Source organism: Mobula hypostoma, chromosome 23, assembly GCF_963921235.1.
Source record: "Mobula hypostoma chromosome 23, sMobHyp1.1, whole genome shotgun sequence".
NCBI classification, from domain to species: Eukaryota; Metazoa; Chordata; class Chondrichthyes; order Myliobatiformes; family Myliobatidae; genus Mobula; species Mobula hypostoma.
In genome coordinates, this window is record NC_086119.1 from 11387801 (window position 1) to 11405182 (window position 17382).

At 44.6% G+C, this 17382-nt stretch overlaps 1 protein-coding gene across 13 annotated transcripts in view; it reads right to left on the minus strand.

Moving 5' to 3' along the window:
- Positions 1-17382, minus strand: part of msi2b (musashi RNA-binding protein 2b) — a 650971-nt gene that overhangs the window by 193124 nt on the left and 440465 nt on the right. For all 13 annotated transcript variants that reach the window (XM_063031626.1, XM_063031623.1, XM_063031621.1 and 10 more), the window contains exon 9: positions 10307-10421. In XM_063031626.1, the coding sequence (XP_062887696.1) occupies positions 10307-10421 (115 nt within the window). The remainder of the gene's footprint in view (positions 1-10306; positions 10422-17382) is intronic.

Sequence of the window (17382 nt, forward strand, 5' to 3'; positions counted from 1 at the left end):
TGGGATCAATAAAGTATTGATCTGTCCATCTAGCCTCCATAGTATCCAAGACATCTTCAAGGAATGATGCCTCAGAAAGGTGGTATCCATCATTAAGGACCTCCACTTGCCCTCTTCTCACTGTTACCATCAGGTAGGAGATACAGAAGCCTGAAGGCACATCTCAGCGATTCAAGAACAGCTTCTTCCCCTCTGCCATCCGATTTCTGAACGGACATTGAACCCATGAACGCTACCTCACTACATTTTTTAACTTATGTTTTTGCACTACATTGTACCGCTGCCACAAAGTTAACAAATTTCATGATATATGCAGGTGGTATTAAACCTGATTCTGATGTTAAAGTTGGATGAAAACTGTGAAATTTACCGTAATTTTGACAAAGAATGTACGTGTGTGTGAAAACCGCTGTATATGTTCAGTGGCCACTTTATGAGCCCTATAAAGTGACAAGTGAGTGTATGTTTGTCTTTTGCTATTCTCGCCTATCCACCTCAAAGTCTGACATGTTGTGCATTCAGAAACGCTCTTCTGCATGCCACTGTTGAAACGTGTGGTTACTTGCAGATTTTCTCTTGTTTCTGATTCTGACCACATTTCTTCTGCATTCTGATGTTTGGTCTGAACAACAACTTTTATGTACTGAGTTGCTGCCACGATTGGCTGACGAGAATCTTGCATTAACGAGCAGGCGTACCGAATAAAGTAGCCACTGAGAGTATGTGCGACTGAGCAGGTGAGAAACTGGTGGTCAAATAAAATGAACGATCCAAGTCATTATTTAGAAAATCCAATTTTACTCCTGCCTTATATTTCGCTGCCCAATTCCCTTTGCCAAGGTCTTGTTTTCTGTGATTTAACAAGTCGTTTAGACAACTTGGGTCAATAAAAGAAATTGGTTACCAGCCCAACGTAGTCAGGCTGATGCTGTGTTTGAAAAATGAATTTAGTGCTCTGAGGTAAAACCATTTGAATGTTCAAGGGATGGCTACTTCACAACTAAAGCTGCTAACAGCATAGCAGATACTTCTACAGGCAGACTTATTACATGTACATTTTAACAGGCTTATATTGAATTCACTTCTCCAGCACTCTTATGAAGATTTATTTCAACCCCGTTATAACAGCAGGAGAAGCATCTAACACAGGTTTCTTAAGCATTAGCACAAAGTTTCCTCTTAGTCATGTCTACTTGGTATTTTTCCATTAAAAATTAAAATAAAAAATGTTTTCAGATGTACCTCCTGCAGTGAAGGACAGAGTAGAAAAACACAGGAGATAACCACTCAGTGGCCACTTTATTAGGTACACCTGCTCATTAATGCAAATATCTAACCAATCAATCATGTGGCAGCAACTCAATGCATAAAAGCATGCGGGCATGGTCAAGAGATTCAGTTGTTGTTCAGACCAAACATCAGGATGGGGAAGAAATGAAATCTAAGTGATTTGTGAACGTGGAATGACTGTTAGTACCAGATGAGATGGTCTGAACATCTCTGAAACTGCCAAATCTCCTGGGATTGTCACACAACACAGTTTATTGGGTAACAAACAAGAGGAAATATGCGGATGCTGGAAATCAAAGTAATACACACAAAATGCTGGAGGAACTCAGCAGGACAGGCAGTATCTGTGGAAAGGAGTAAATAGCTGACGTTTTAGCTGAGACCCTCCTTCAGTCCTGATGAAAATTCTCAGCCCGAAATGTTATTGGGTAAATTGGGTAAGTTTAGTGGCTACTTTATTGGGTAAAGGAGGTGCATAATAAAGTGGTCTTCCAGTGTATATAAAAAGTGGAAAGAAAGGATGGAAAAATGAACAGATGGCAAATACACAGAAATAGAATTTGTAGATAGTCATAAAAATTGGGAAAAAAGAAAGGTACAAGGCTATTTTTAGCACAGCATTAATGCATTTCCATCAGATTTCCAATGATTGAAAGAGACACTTGAGTGACTTTAGGGATAGTGGAGAGAGGTAGGAACTGGCTGGCTCTGTCCTGGAAATAGCAGATAAAATTATCTAATCCCAGATGAAACAGACGGTCAAAAGAAAATGCAGGAGGTGGAGTTAAAGGGGAAGAGGGAAAACAGATGGGTGAGAAGGCAAGAGGAAGAAAGAGAGGAAACAATAAGAAACAGGGCACTCAGACTGACAGAACGGGGCTGAGACAGGGAGAGGTGCAATAGTGTTCACCACCAGGGGGCTGAGAGAGGGCGAGTGACACCGTTACAATGCTAGCTGTGAGATCGAGGTTCAATTCCCATCACTGTCTATGAGGAGTTTGTACGTTCTTCCCTGACTGCATGGGTTTCCTCTGGGTGCTCTGATTTCTTCCCATATTCCAAAGACATACTGTTAGGGTTAGTGAGTTGTGGGCATGAAATGTTGGTGCCGGAAGCGCGGAGACACTTGTGGGCTGCCCAGCACGATCTTCACTGATTTCACTGAATGTTTCGATGCCCATGTGACAAATAAAGCTAATCTTTATCTTCAGGAAAATGGGACAATTCCTTCCAGATAAGAAATGGATTGAAGTGCAGGGAATGTTGAAGACTCTGTCTTTTCCTGCTCCTGATAGATGATTTGAAAGCTTAGCATCAAAACGTATGCAAAATGCTGCAGTGGACTATTGTTTGTGTCAACAACCAACACAGTCCAAGGATGTGCTGAGGACAGCCCGCAAGTGTCACCATGTTTCCAGCGGCAACGTAGCATGCCCACTACTCACTAACCCTAACCCATACCTCTTTGGAATCTGGGATGATACCGGAGCACCCAGTGGAAATCTATGGGGTCACAGGGAGAATGTACAAACTCCTTACAGACAGTGGCAGAAATTAAACTCCAATCGTTGGTGCTGTAATAGTGTTACACTAATCCCCATGTTACCATGCCCCGAGTCAGCGGGTCCTGAAGGTGTCCCAGCACTTTCTACAGCGCTGGCAGTGGACAAAAGGAACGTGTGCGTGGGATGTGAATGCAGCGGGGACTGAGGCTCACTGACACTCAAAGAAGAGTTCCGTCATCCAGCCAGAACCACGAGGGAAGGATGCTGTGACTGGACGAACCTGATCGCTGACTCTCATCAGAGAGGGAGAGGCAAAGAGGAAGTTAGGACAGGCTGGGGCTTGTGAGGAAGCGTCAGTAGATGGTGAATCTCAGTCGATATCTGAGCAGTCTGAAGGAGCAATCCAAAGATCTGCACCAACAATACTAGTTTCAAATCCTGCTGTGGCAGTGCAGAATTTAAAATTTGGATAACCCTTTAAAAGAATATTATTGAACATAGAGCAAAGTACAGACCTTTTTATCCCACTGTGGGTGCTGACCTTTTAACCTACTCTACCATCAATCAAACCCTTCCTTTCTAAAAGCCTATAACTCTATATATTTCTTCCACCGGTATCACTCACGTCCCCATCTACATCAACGGAACTGGAGTGGAGCGTGTATCAAGCTTCAAATTCCTTGGTGTCCACATTTCCGAAGATCTCACCTGGTCCCTGAACTCCTCCATCCTGATCAAAAAGGCCCAACAGCGCCTTTATTTCCTGCAGAGCATGAAGAAAGCTCACCTCTGTCCCAGGATACTGACGGACTTTTACTGCTGTACCATTGAGAGCATACTCACCAACTGCATCTCAGTGTGGTATGGCAATTGTCCCATATCAGACCGCAAAGCACTCCAGCGTGTGGTGAAAACTGCCCAGCGGATTATCGGTACCCAATTGCCCACCATTGAGAACATCTACCATAAACACTGCCTGGGCAGGGCGAAAAGCATTATCACAGATGCATCTCACCCTAACCATGGACTTTTTACTCTCCTCCCATCCGGTAGGCGCTACAGGAGCCTCCACTCCCGCACCAGCAGGCACAGGAAGAGCTTCTTCCCTGAGGCTGTGACCCTGCTGAACCTCACATCACAGCGCAAAGCAGTATTGCATCAGCATTGTACTGTCTCAGTACTTTTACATTTGTGTTCTGTAGCACTTTTTATATTCACAGTTATTTTGTAAATAACACTATTCTTTGCATTTCTGGTCAGATGCTAAATGCATTTCATTGGCTTTGTATCTGTACTCGGCACAATGAAAATGAAGTTGAATCTAATCAAATCTAATCTGCATCTACCATCACTCCTGACAGTACTTTTCTGGCACTCTCTGGAATAAAAAACCTACCTCTGACATCTCCCCTAAACTTTCCTCCGCTCATCTTAAAGGGATGTCCTCTGATATTCGCCTTGCAGCCCTGAGAAAACGGCATTGGCTGTCTTATAGACAATAGACAATAGGCGCAGGAGTAGGCCATTCAGCCCTTCGAGCTAGCACCGCCATTCACTGTGATCATGGCTGATCATCCACTATCAGTATCCAGTTCCTGCCTTATCCCCATAACCTTTGATTCCGCTATCTTTAAGAGCTCTATCCATCTTTTTTTTGAAAGCATCCAGAGACTTGGCCTCCACAGCCTTCTGGGGCAGAGCATTCTATATATCCACCACTCTCTGGGTGAAAAAGTTTTTCCTCAACTCCGTTCTAAATGGCCTACCCCTAATTCTTAAACTGTGGTCTCTGGTTCTAGATTCACCCATCAGCGGGAACATGCTTCCTGCCTGCAGCGTGTCCAATCCCTTAATAATCTTATATGTTTCAATAAGATCCCCTCTCAGCCTTCTAAATTCCAGAGTATACAAGCCCAGTCGCTCCATCTTTCGACATATGACAGTCCCGCCATCCTGGGAATTAACCTTGTGAACTTTGTCTTCTATCTATCTCTCCTATCCCTTTCCACACCACTATCAGGTCGCTTTGAATACAATAACCACAAACCTTCATACACTGTCTCAGGAAACTATCAAGTTCAATAACCTCTCTGAGGGGAGGAACTTGCTGTCCTCACCCAGCCTAGCCTGTATATGACTGAACACCCACTGACACGTTTGATGCTCAAGCACTCTCCAAAATGTCTGAGCAAGCCACTCAGTTCAATTAGGGATGGTTAAAACATGTTGACTTTTCAAGTGAGGTACTGAAGTAATAAAAGACACCCTCAGGCAAGGATGTGACAACTTGTGAAAAGGTATCATTGGGACCTGAGACTGAGGCGGTTTGGTTATGAGAAGGGATTAGTGGTTTTGGGTTGACTTCAAAGTTCAAAGTTCAAAATAAATTTATTTTCAAAATATATGTGTCACCATCCTGAGATTCATTTCCTTGTAGTAGGCATTCACAAAGAAACTCAATAGAATTAATGAAAAACTACACACAAACACTGACTGACAAACGACCAGTGTGCAAAAGAAGGCAAATACAAACAATCGTGAATGAATTAGACGTAAATAGTATTGGGAACACGAACAAACCCCTCCTGAAAAAACTATACTCTTTTCCTAGATGCTGCCTGGCCTGCTGAGCCTCTCCAGCATTCTGTGTGTGTTGCTGGGAATATGAGTTGCAGACTCCTTGAAAGTGAGTCCATAGGTTGTGAAATCAGTTCAGTGTTGTGGTGAGTGAAGTTATCCACACTGGTTAAGAAGCCTGATGGTTGGAGGGAAACAATTGTTCCTGAACCTGGTGGGGTGGGACCTGAGGCTCACGTACCTCCTTCCCAAAGGTAGCAGCGAGGACAGAGTATCTTTTTTTATTGTTTAAGGCTGGCTTTCTTCAGAACAGAGGGTTGAGGGGAAATTTAGCCATCGTTATAGAGAGCCGACAGGAGGGAGCAGAGATTTAAGGATTACAGAGAAGATCTGGAGTAGCGTTTTCATGGGTATGGTGCTGAGGGACTGGATTTTGTTGCCTGAATGGGCAGTGGAGGCAAAAGCAAACATTGTGTTTAAAAAGCAGCCAGAAGAACGACTGAAATTGCCTTACTCAGAGAATTGAAGAATAACCAGTGACATCAGCTACCACAAATGGAAGCCAGAAGTTCGTTAGGCAGCACACATCAAAGTTGCTGCTGAACGCAGCAGACCAGGCAGTATCTCTAGGAAGAGGTACAGTCGACGTTTCGGGCCGAGACCCTTCGTCAGGACTAACTGAAGGAAGAGCTAGTAAGAGATTTGCAGAACAGACTTCTGGAGTGACGGAGGCTGAGGAGAGATCTGATAGAATTTTATAAGATTATGAGAGGCGTAGATAGAGCAGACAGACAGTATCTTTATCCCGGGGTTGAAATGCCTAATACCAGAGGGCATGATGAGAGGGGGTAAGTTCAAAGGAGATGTGAGGGGCAAGTTTTTTATACAGAGAGTGGTGGGTGCCTGCAATGCCCTGCCTGGGGTGGTGGTTGAGGCAGATACATTAAGGACTTTTAAGAGACATTCAGACAGGCACATGAACGTGAGGGGAATGGAAAGAGATGGACACTGTGTAGGCATAAGGGTTAAGTTTAGCTGGCCACTTGACTACTAATTTAATTGGTTCAGCACCACATCGCAGGCCGAAGGGTCTGTTCCTGAGGTGTAATATTCTATGTTCATAGATGTGATGGGTTGAATGGCTTCCTTCTAGAGCGTGAGTTTCCATGGTTCTACATCTACATCCTGGGGGGCTTGGCATGGTAGCGTAATGCTTTACAGCGCCATTTGTAACATCGTGGTTCGATTCCCACTGTTGTATGTTCTCCTCGGGACTGCTTATGTTTTCTCCGAATGCTGTGGTTTCCTCCCACATTCCAAAGACAGACGGGTTACGGTTAGTAAGTTGTCGGCATGCTATACTGATGCCAGAAGTGTGACATCTCTATTGGATTTCCCCAACACATCTTTGACGCAAACAACACACTTCACTGTACACTTTGATGCACAAGTGACAAATAAGCTCACCTATATAAAATCAGATCAGATTATTCTTTATCCATTCCTCGCTGTGTAACTCCCAGTGAATTCAGTATCATCTATCTATTATGCACTGGACCCCAGAGCCAGCTGCTGTAATCCGAAATCCCTCACCTCTCAGTGCAAGCTCTCAAGCGAGAGACATTTCCAAATGTGATAGCTAAGCCCCAGCAAACAGCAACCTGCTCAATTGCTCTCCCGCTCTGCCCAGTCGGACCTGACGGAAGTGATGTGAAGTTAACGATGTGAGCTTGCAGGCCTTTCCCTCCGAGGCCAGGCTACCTGAGCAACGAAATGAGCATTGCTGGTAGGAACAGACGATAACCAGGAGGCCACTCTGGCATTCTATCTGTTCTATCCCTCTAAAAGGATAGAAGGTCTAAAACAATCGTAAACAACAAGTTTTATGTCTCATTCCTGATTTCCAAGGAACGTTTGGATCACAATAGCAACAGGATCTAATATGGGAGTGTAGCACATGCAGCATCTGGTGCTGCTGCCTCACATCTCCAGGGACCCCGGTTCGATCCTGACCTCCAGTGCTGTGTACCAGGACTGTTTAAGTTCTTCCTTTGACCATGTGGGGCTGCCCTAGTCTGCTCCCACACCCAAACACGTGCTGGTTGCTTAACTAACTGCTGTAAATGACTCCTTACTCTAAATTAGGGGTCTCCAACCTTTTTTATGCCATGGAGCCTTACCATTGACTGAGGGATCTGTGAATCCCAGGTTGGGGAACCCCTGCCCTAAACGGTAAAAGAATCAAAGAAGAGTCGACGGGTTTGTAGGAGAGAAGCTGAACTGCAGGGAAACGAGGAGAAGTGGAAATGCAAGGACAGGATTCGTAAACACAGGAGTTTCTGCAGATGCTGAAAACCTAGAGCAACGCACACAAAATGCTGGAGGAACTCAGCAGGTCAGGCAGTATCTGTGGAGGGGAATAAACAGTTGGCATTTCAGGCTGAGAGCATCATCAGTGAGAGGATTGCTCTCCTGGGAGTCAGCTTGGTCTTTGTCTGTGTCATTCTAAGATCTCTAAACTCAGCAGCTTTGTATAGTGGGGGGGGGGGGGCAGTATCCATTGTCTAATATGCCTTCTGGCATCATTCTTGAACAGCCTGGCTGTAATTTTAAGGCCACTTCATCTTGCTCTGGACTCCCCAGTTCCTTTCTGTCCTCTCCTCCTCTGTCAGGTCCTTTACCATCTTGAATATCCCAGCACTTGAACATAGCACCACTGGTTTTCAAAAGGGAGGCTCATTTCACCTGTAGGCCAACTGTGTGGACTATTGAGAAAGCAGGTTCCCTTGTTCTGCTCTTCACCGGCATGATCATAATTTCCAACTTGTCTGTTGCCCCTCTGCTGACAGACCTATACCACCTCCCACCTACACAAAACTTTGTTTTCTCAATTGCTTCCTCCGCAGTCTCTCAAGCTGACGGAGTTATTTATTTATTTAACGATACACTGCAGAGAAGGCCCTTTGAGGCACTCCACTCCAGTAACCCCGCAATCCCGCTTAACCCTAACTTAATCACGGGACAATTTACAATGACCAATTGACTTCCCCGGTACATTTTTAGACTGTGGGAGGAAACTGCAGCAGCTGGGAAAATCCACTCATTCCATGGGGAGGACGTATAAGGACTCCTTACAGAACGGCACCATAACTGAACTCCAAAACGCCCCGAGCTGTAATAGTGTCTTATTAACCACTACGCTACCGTGGCCCCTGATCTCTGGAATCATCTACAACCTCCTGGGATGCCTGCTCTCCTTCAGTTCTGGCTTCCAGGGAATCCCACGATTACTCCGCCAGTAATGTGTACAATTGTCAAGGACCTAGGTTCTAGGTTCTGAAATCCCCTGCCTCTCTATCTCTCTATGGATAAGGCACTTGTAAACAACAATTACTTCTGTGATGAGGCGCCTTGCCCCATTGTAGCTTCAAATGTCATACTCCCAGGAAACACCCTTGAGCCCTTCTGTTGCATTAAAGGTACTAATAAATAGAAACTCTTTCTTGCAAAGGTCCGGCATTTATAGAGCTACACAGTCAATGGCCTGCCTGAGCTCAGACCACTTACCTACATTTAGGCCATATCACTTTAAACTAGGGGGTTCCCAACCTGGGGCCCATGGACCATACGGTTAATGGTAGGGCTCCATGCTATAGAGAAGTTGCTCTAAACCTGTCCTATCCAGAGAGCCATACAGCACTACAGCATGGGAACAGGCCTTTCACCCCATCAAGTCTATGCCAAACACCTGCCTAGTCCCATCGACCTGAAACTGGACCATAGACCCTCCACACCTCTCCCATCCATGCAAACCTCTCTTAAAGGCTGCAGTCGAGCCTGCGTTCATTACTTCCACTGGTGCTCATTCCACACTCCCACCATCATGAGTGAAGAAATTCCCTCTTAAATATTTCACCCTTCACCTTCAACACATGGCCAGGTTCACCCAACCTCAGCTGGGGAGAAAGCCTGCTTGCATTCACCCTATCTATACCCCCTCATGATCTTGTATCTCTCTATCAAATCTCCCCTCATTCTCCTACGCTGCAGGGAACAAAGGCTCAACCTAGTCAACCTTTCCCTCTAACTTTGATCCTCAAGTCCTGGCAAAGTACCTGTCCAAATGTATGTTAAATGTGATTCGTAGTATTGTCTTTGCCATTCCAATGTAGCACGGGAGTATTTTGTAAAGAGTTTAATGATACAGGGTTCTAATGCCAATTGTGTGTCCAGTTGGCTAACCCCAATTGGACAGTGGTCTTACTCTGAAGACCGAGGGAAGGGACTGGGAGAGGACAGATCGTCCGAGACCAGGCAGTTCAGAACGGGATACATGTGGAATTGGAGCTAGCGTGGGAGCAGCTTCAGGCACAGTTGTGAGACCCTCTGCACTTGAGTAATCAAAGTGGATCTTCTGATTCTGGGTTACAAACAATTGGGAATGTTTGGTGTAGGAATTAAAGCAGCTTCTGATGCCCTTTACAGGTGAACTTTGGAACAAATCTGTGTGTTGCAGGCATATGCAGACACACAAAATTTCAACTTAAAAAGGCATCCATGTGTGTTTCTGTCTGTCTGTGTTTCTGTTTGTCAGTGTTTCTGTCTGACTGTCCGTGTGTGTGTGTGTCAATGTTGTTTTTGTGTGTGTGTGCAGAGAAAGGGAGGCAAGGCACAGAGGAAATCCAGACAAATAAATCATAGATTCCCCCTGCCTCTGCTGATAATTATCCATTTTACTTAATTTTGGAATTCTGCTTGTATTAATCAGTGGTGTTCACGCAGACTGCTGGAACTCTGTTATTCAGCCATGTGGTTTATTCAGCAATGAGCCGCATGCTCGTAGTTCATTTGACCATATTAAACCCACCGAGAGTCAACAGCCAGCCCTCGCCCGCACCCCCCCGAGGCATGAAGAAGTGTAACCGTGACCTTACCCAGCATACCCATACCCAACATGAACGCGTCCATGGTGTAAGGCAAACCCCGTGGACGGCCTCGAGTTCCTGGGGGGAACATTACTTCCTTCGGCTGTGCTTTCTTACATTCTACCTGTTGGGGGAGGGGACGGTGGGGGAGGGGAGGGGGGAGGGGATGGTGTGGGAGGGGAGAGGGGTGGGAGGGCGGGGGAGGGGAGAAGAGTGGGAGGGTAGAGGAGGGAAGGGGGTTGGGAGGAGGGAAGGGGGTTGGGAGAGGGGAAGAAACAGAAGACATCATCAGAAAAGCATTAGAACAAACAACCTAGCCAGTTGATGGGCTGAAAGTAGCATCGCGGTTGGCATTTACAACATTGACGCATACAAAGACTCTGGGTCACAGACAGAAAAGTACCTCTCCACACTCTCATCCATCTCTTGAGGCTAAGCCAGTTTCGGCTCCAGTTTAGCAACTGGCCGTGCACCCTGTGTGACTTGATCCCAACGAAGCATACCCGCAACTCACTAACCCTAATCGTACGTCTTTGGGGTGTGGGGTGGAAACTGGAGCATCTGGAGGAAATCGACGCAGTCACTGGGAGAACGTACAAATCTGCAGAGCGATGCGCTAAGCACTGCGCTATGGTGCCGCCCCATTTCGATGGAGAACATTTCTGCTCATTTGGATGTGAACGGCCTGATAACGTGAAGTCATTGAGAATGAGAGACAACACAGGAGGTCCCTCCATGTCTTTGCTGGTGGAGCCAACCAATTAGTCCCGGTGCACTCTGTAGTATAGACTCTGCCAGTCATGTCCAAGCCCTCCAGCTAGAAGTGAAAGGGTTAGAACTGGTGAATCACACTGAGCTACTGATGGCAGAGATTGGCAGCATAAACTACGGCCCCTGATATGGAATTATATTTTCTCAGAAATAACAACCAGGAGATAACAAGGAAAAGCATTACATCAAACAAATTTAAATTGTGTTTGCTTTTTTGACAAACAGCTCAGGTAATGGGAGCTTGTGAGTCAACTTGCTTTGTGCTCTGAGTTAGAAAATGACAAGTTTATTGCAGCAACCTTTATTTATAGACCTCTAAATCCAAGCCAGCGCACAGACAGAATGTGTACTGATCCTGTTCATAACGCCGGAACGTCTTAACAAAGCAGGGATTTAACAGGAGTTAGTTTCTGACAGGAAATACTTGTAGGGGACCAGTCAGCAAGTGTCAGTCTTCTGTCGCTACAATGACAGTATCACAATGCACATTATTCCTTTGTGCATGTACTGAAACAAATTTTCCCTATCACTCTGCCTAGATAATTACCCAGAACGTATAGCACGGTAGCTGGTGCATGTACTCCCCAGCGAGCCTCTACCCACCTATCCTCATCCCCCCCCCCCAGGGTAATCTTAGTCCCAGCCTTAAATTCCTGACCTCAGTTCACGGAGAGTATCTGCTAAAAATGCAAAGCCTTTTATTGCAGAATCTGAAGGGGAACGTGACAGGTTCATTATACAAAGGAAATGCTAGGGCTCTGCATTTTTGTAAGCTGAATTTGGAGTGGAACAGGATCCCCAAGTGTGATTAGTTTTTGTTAATTACGTCAAATTCAAAGTAAATTTATCATCCAAGTATGTATATGTCACCCTCTGCTACCTTGAGATTTGCTTCTTGCAGGCATTTACAGGAAAATAAGGCAATACAACAGAATTTATGAAAAACTATACATAAACAAAGACTGACACGCAGCCAACATGCAAAAGACAGATTGTGCAAATGGCTAAGTATATGGATAGATGGATAAATTATACTGAGAACGTAAGTTGTAGCGTCCTTGAAAGTGGGCCTGTAAGTTGTGAGACTCATTCCAGAGTTGAGGTGTGTGAAGTTAACCATGCTGGCTTAAGAGAGAGGTGGTTGTAGGGTAACAAATGTTCCTGTACGTGATGGTGTGGGACCCCAATGCAATATTTAGGTTTGCTGAAGACACCACTGTTGTTGGCTGAATCAAAGATGGTGACAAATGAAGATATAGGAGGCAGATCGAAAAACTGGCTGAATGGAGCCACAAAAACAACCTCTTACTCAATGTCTGATAATTGACTTCAGGAGGAGGAAACCAGAGGTCCATGAACCAGCTCTCATCAGGGGATCAGAGGTGGAGAGGGTGAGCTACTTCAATTTCCTCAGTGTTACTATTTCAGAGGATCTGTCCTGGGTTCAGCACATGTGCAATTACGAAGAAAGCACGGTAGCACCTCTACTTCTTTCGGAGTTTGGCGTGACATCCAAAACTTTGACAAACTTCTATAGATGCGTGGTGGAGAATATACTGACTGGCTGCATCGCAGACTGGAACGGAAACACCAATGCCCTGGAATGGAAAATCCAACAAAAAGCAGTGGACACGGCCCAGTCTATCACAGGTAAAGCCTTTGCACCATTGAGCACATCTACATGGAGTGCTGTTGCAGGAAAGCAGCATCCATTATCAGAGACTCCCACCACCCAGATCATGTTCTCTTCTTGCTGCTGCCATCAGGAGGAAGGTACAGGAGCCTCAGGACTGACACCACCAGGGTCAGGAACAGTTATTACCCCTCAACCAGCAGTATCTTCAACCAAAGAGGGTAACTTCATTCAATTTCACTCAACTGAACTGTTCCCGCAACCAATGGACTTACTTTCAAGTACTCTTCATCTCATGTTCTCAATATTTATTGCTTATTTTATTATTTTTAGTCATAGTCATAGTCATACTTTATTGATCCCGGGGGAAATTGGGTTTTCGTTACAGTTGCACCATAAATAATTAAATAGTATCAAAACCATAAATAGTTAAATAGTAATATGTAAATTATTTATGCAGGAAATGAGTCCAGGACCAGCCTATTGGCTCAGGGTGTCTGACCCTCCAAGGGAGGAGTTGTAAAGTTTGAATGCAGGAATGACTTCCTATGACGCTCTGTGTTGCATCTCGGTGGAATGAGTCTCTGGCTGAATGTACTCCTGTGCCCAACCAGTACATTATGTAGTGGATGGGAGACATTGTCCAAGATGGCATGCAACTTGGACAGCATCCTCTTTAGTTCTTTTTTTTTTCTTTTGCATTTGCAGTTTGTTGTCCTTTTCACTCTGCTGTCCGCCCTGTTGGATGAGGCCTTTCATTGATTCTACTGTGGTTATTGGATTTATTGAGTATGCCCGCAAGAAAACGAACTCAGGGTTGTATGTGGTGACATGTATGTACTTTGATAATAAACCTACTTTGAACTTTAAGGCTCTTGTACCTCCTGCCCAATGGGTAGTAGTGATTAAGCAGTGGAAGATGGGGTTGGGTAACCAAGAGCTTAATTCTTAACTACATTTTTCAAAAGGTGAATCTTTTTTAAATTATATGTTTGACAGGGCAACTCAGTCCTCTGTGTTGTTATGCCTTGCATTAGGTGGAACTTGTGAGGTGCTCTTGGCGGGTCAGACGACTTCTCTACAGGAATTGTTACTGGTCTGTTCAGACATACGTCTACAGGAAGTGTTACCTGTCTGACTAGACATATGTCTACAGGACCAGTTACTGGTCTGACCAGACGTACGTCTACAGGAAATGTTACCTGTCTGACCAGACATATGTCTACAGGAAGCATTACTGGTTTAGGCAGACATATATCTACAGGAAGTGTTGCCGGTTTGACCAGACAAATGTCTACAGGAATTGTTACTGGTTTGGCCAGACATATGTCTACAGGAGGTGTTCTCGGTCTGACTAGGCATACATCTACAGGACCAGTTACTGGTTTGACTAGGCATACATCTACAGGAGGTGTTACTGGTCTGACCAGAGCGCCAGGATTTAGTGCTTGAGTGGCAGCTGGAGGCATTATGGAGCTTTGGATGGCCGTGAATTACATGACTGAAACGGAGATGGTATTCCTGTAACTTACGTAAATAGACAGGGAAGGAATGTAAGAGGAAATGGAAGAGGGAGGTCATGGATGCTTTGGGTGCATCTCATTTCAAAGCTCAAAGTAAATTTATTACCAAAGCACATACTGTATATGTCACCACATACAACCCTGAGATTTATTTTCTTGCAGGCATTCACAGTAGATCAAAGAAATACAATGGAGTCAATGAAAAACTACTAAGACTGCAAACAGCCAATGTGCAAAAGAAGACAAACTGTGCAAATACAACTAAAGAAACAAACAGACAAACAAACAAAGTAAATAAACAACATTGAGACATATGCACTACATCAGAACCAGTGAATAATCTGTTGGGAGAAACTCAGCAGATCGAGTAGTACCGTGAAGGGAAAAGAAATGCCGACGTTTCAGACTGAAACTCTGCATCCGATGACCCAAAATGTCGACAATTTCTTCCCCCAAAGAGATCCACTGAATTCTCCCAGCAGGTTTTGCAGCTCCAGAGGATCTCGTGACCTACTTCAGGACCGCTTATCTGTGATGGAAGAGAGCGGAGCCCAGTGTTTCCCTGAGGACCGCAGTCACAACCAAGAACATGGCATTGTGGGAAGGGGCAAGAGGCCTATGTTGCCATGGGAGGGGACTCAATAATGTGGGGAACAGCCACATGCTTCTGCGGTCATAGGTGTGAACCCAGGATGGCCTGCTGCTTCTCTGGTGTCAGTTTCAGGGATGTCACAGGCTGGCTGCAGGGCACTCTGGAGGGGAGCAAAGCCAGGCGTTATGGTTCACATTAGTATAGCAATGTGAACCCAAATAAAAAGAGGGCTGAGATCATGCCACGTGAAGTTAGAGAGCCAGGCAGCAGATTACAAAGCAGGACCTCAAAAGCTGATACCACCAGAGTACAGGAGCCTAAGACACACACTCAACTTATTAGGAATGGCTGCTTTCCCTTCCCTCATTAGATTTCTGAACAGACAATGAACCCATGAACACTACCTCGCTAATTTTTTTAATACTTATTACTAGTTATTTAATTTTTTAAAGGTATATTTCCTATTATAATTGATAATATATTTTAGGTATTGCACCGCACTGCTGTCGCAAAACAACACATTTCACAACACGTCAGTGATAGTAAACCTGATTCTTTTACTACATACGAGTAGGAGGAGAGGTTGGATGAACGTGCGGTCGAAGGGAGAGTTTCACTAGGAGTGTTGGGACTTCTATAAACTGGATGGATTGCACGTGAACCAGAATGGGTCCATCATCCTGAGGGGGGTGGACTAACTTGGGCCACAGAGAGTAGGAAAATGGTAGGGAGTGAGGAAGAGTCAAATACAGAAAATGAAGTCCATCCAGGAGGCAGACATGATAAGAAATGTGGAAGGAATACAAGGCTGAACTGCAGCAATGAACAGAAGTAGTTCGACAAGTTGAAGAGATGAACTGAAAGCGCTGATTAGCAGGAAGGAATATATTGTTGCTTTTATGGAGGTGCATTTGAGAGAATGTGCTGGACTAACAACTCACTGTTCTAGGGTATGGAATCTTTAGAGAAGGGGGGGAATTAGAAATGTAAATGACATTTTAATATTAGGCAAGGAATCCATTACTTCAGTGAAGAGGTAAGGATACTGTAATAATACTGTTCCAAGTATTATTTATTAATTATTTGTTTATTTTTGTATTTGCATAGCTTGTCTTTTGTACATTGGTTGTTTGTCAGTCTTTGTGTAGTTTTCCACTGATTCTACTGAACTTCTTTTCTCTACTGTGAATGCCTGCAAGTGAGTAAATTGCCGGGTAGTATACGGTGACATGGAGGGACTTTAGTATATTTATTTTTACAGTGACTTTGGTGCTTGCTGGAAGAGCATTAACTCAAGGTGAGGGGAGAGAAGGGAACCAGATCAAAGATGCAGGGAGAGGGAAGCGGGTCGTTTACACTGAAGGCAACTTGGTTCGAATTCCTTCTTTAGAAAAATGACATGCTACAAATTCCTCAAATGAGGCCAGGTGGATAGAAATTAAAAAAGGGCCGACCACTTCTCCGAGGGTGTGCAGTCAGTGCCAAAGAGTCAGTGGGAGCTGGAGGAAAAGATAATGGGGGGAAATCGCAGAGGAGCATCCAAATAATCAGACAATAAGAGCTTTCATCATCCCCAATATTAACTCAGATCATGTTGGAGTGAAAGGCTGAGATGGAGGAGGATTTCTAAGGCTTGTCCAGGAGAGGTTTTTGAATCGGTGTGTAGATAGATCCACATAGATGAAAGAAAAATGGACAGCTATGTAGGAGAGAAGGGTAAGATTGATCTTAAGAGTAGGTTATAAGATCAGCAATAACTGTCAGGACAGTGGAAAGGGTAACTGGCTGCTGTCCACCATTACTTCAGAGCCTGTATGTGCCCAGGACAAAGGAACAGTCAGGAAAAATCACTATAGACAATATTCACCCAGAAAACTGCCTTTTCCAAAAGCTCCCTTCAGGAAAGCACTATAGAGCTGTGAATACAAAAACTTCATGTTGTCTTAGAAGTTTCTTCCCCCAGGGAGTTAATCTGATCAATCACCCTAACTAGCCACCCCAACTTCCGTCTACCTATAACTCCTGTCACTACACTGAAAACACTTAAAACTATCTATCAAATTTGTTCCACCATTCCATCATGGCTGATTTATTTTCCCTCTCAATTCCATTCTCTTGCCTTTTCTCCGTAAGCTTTGACACCCTTACTAATCAACAACCTATCAACCAACCTCCACTTTAAATATACGCATTGACTTGGCTTCCACAGCTGTCTGTGCAATCAGTTCTGCAGATTCACTGCCCTATAGCTAAAAAAATTGCTCCTCATCTCTGTTCTAAAGGGATGCCCTGTTATTCTGAGGCTGTGCCCTCTGGTCCTAGAGTGGAGAAGAATAAACAGTCAACGATTCAGGCCATGACCTTTCATCAGGGCAGACACAGACCATTTATCTAGCTCAATTTTACAGCTTTGCTTCCCTCTCCCTTTGTGAATGATACAGAGTCACAGCCGTGACCACTGACCTAATGACCATCACTCCTCCTCATGCCGTTGAACAGCTGTCCATCCATGGGGAATAACCAGAACAGCTAATCCATTTGTGGAGCTTGGTTTCCCTTTAGTACA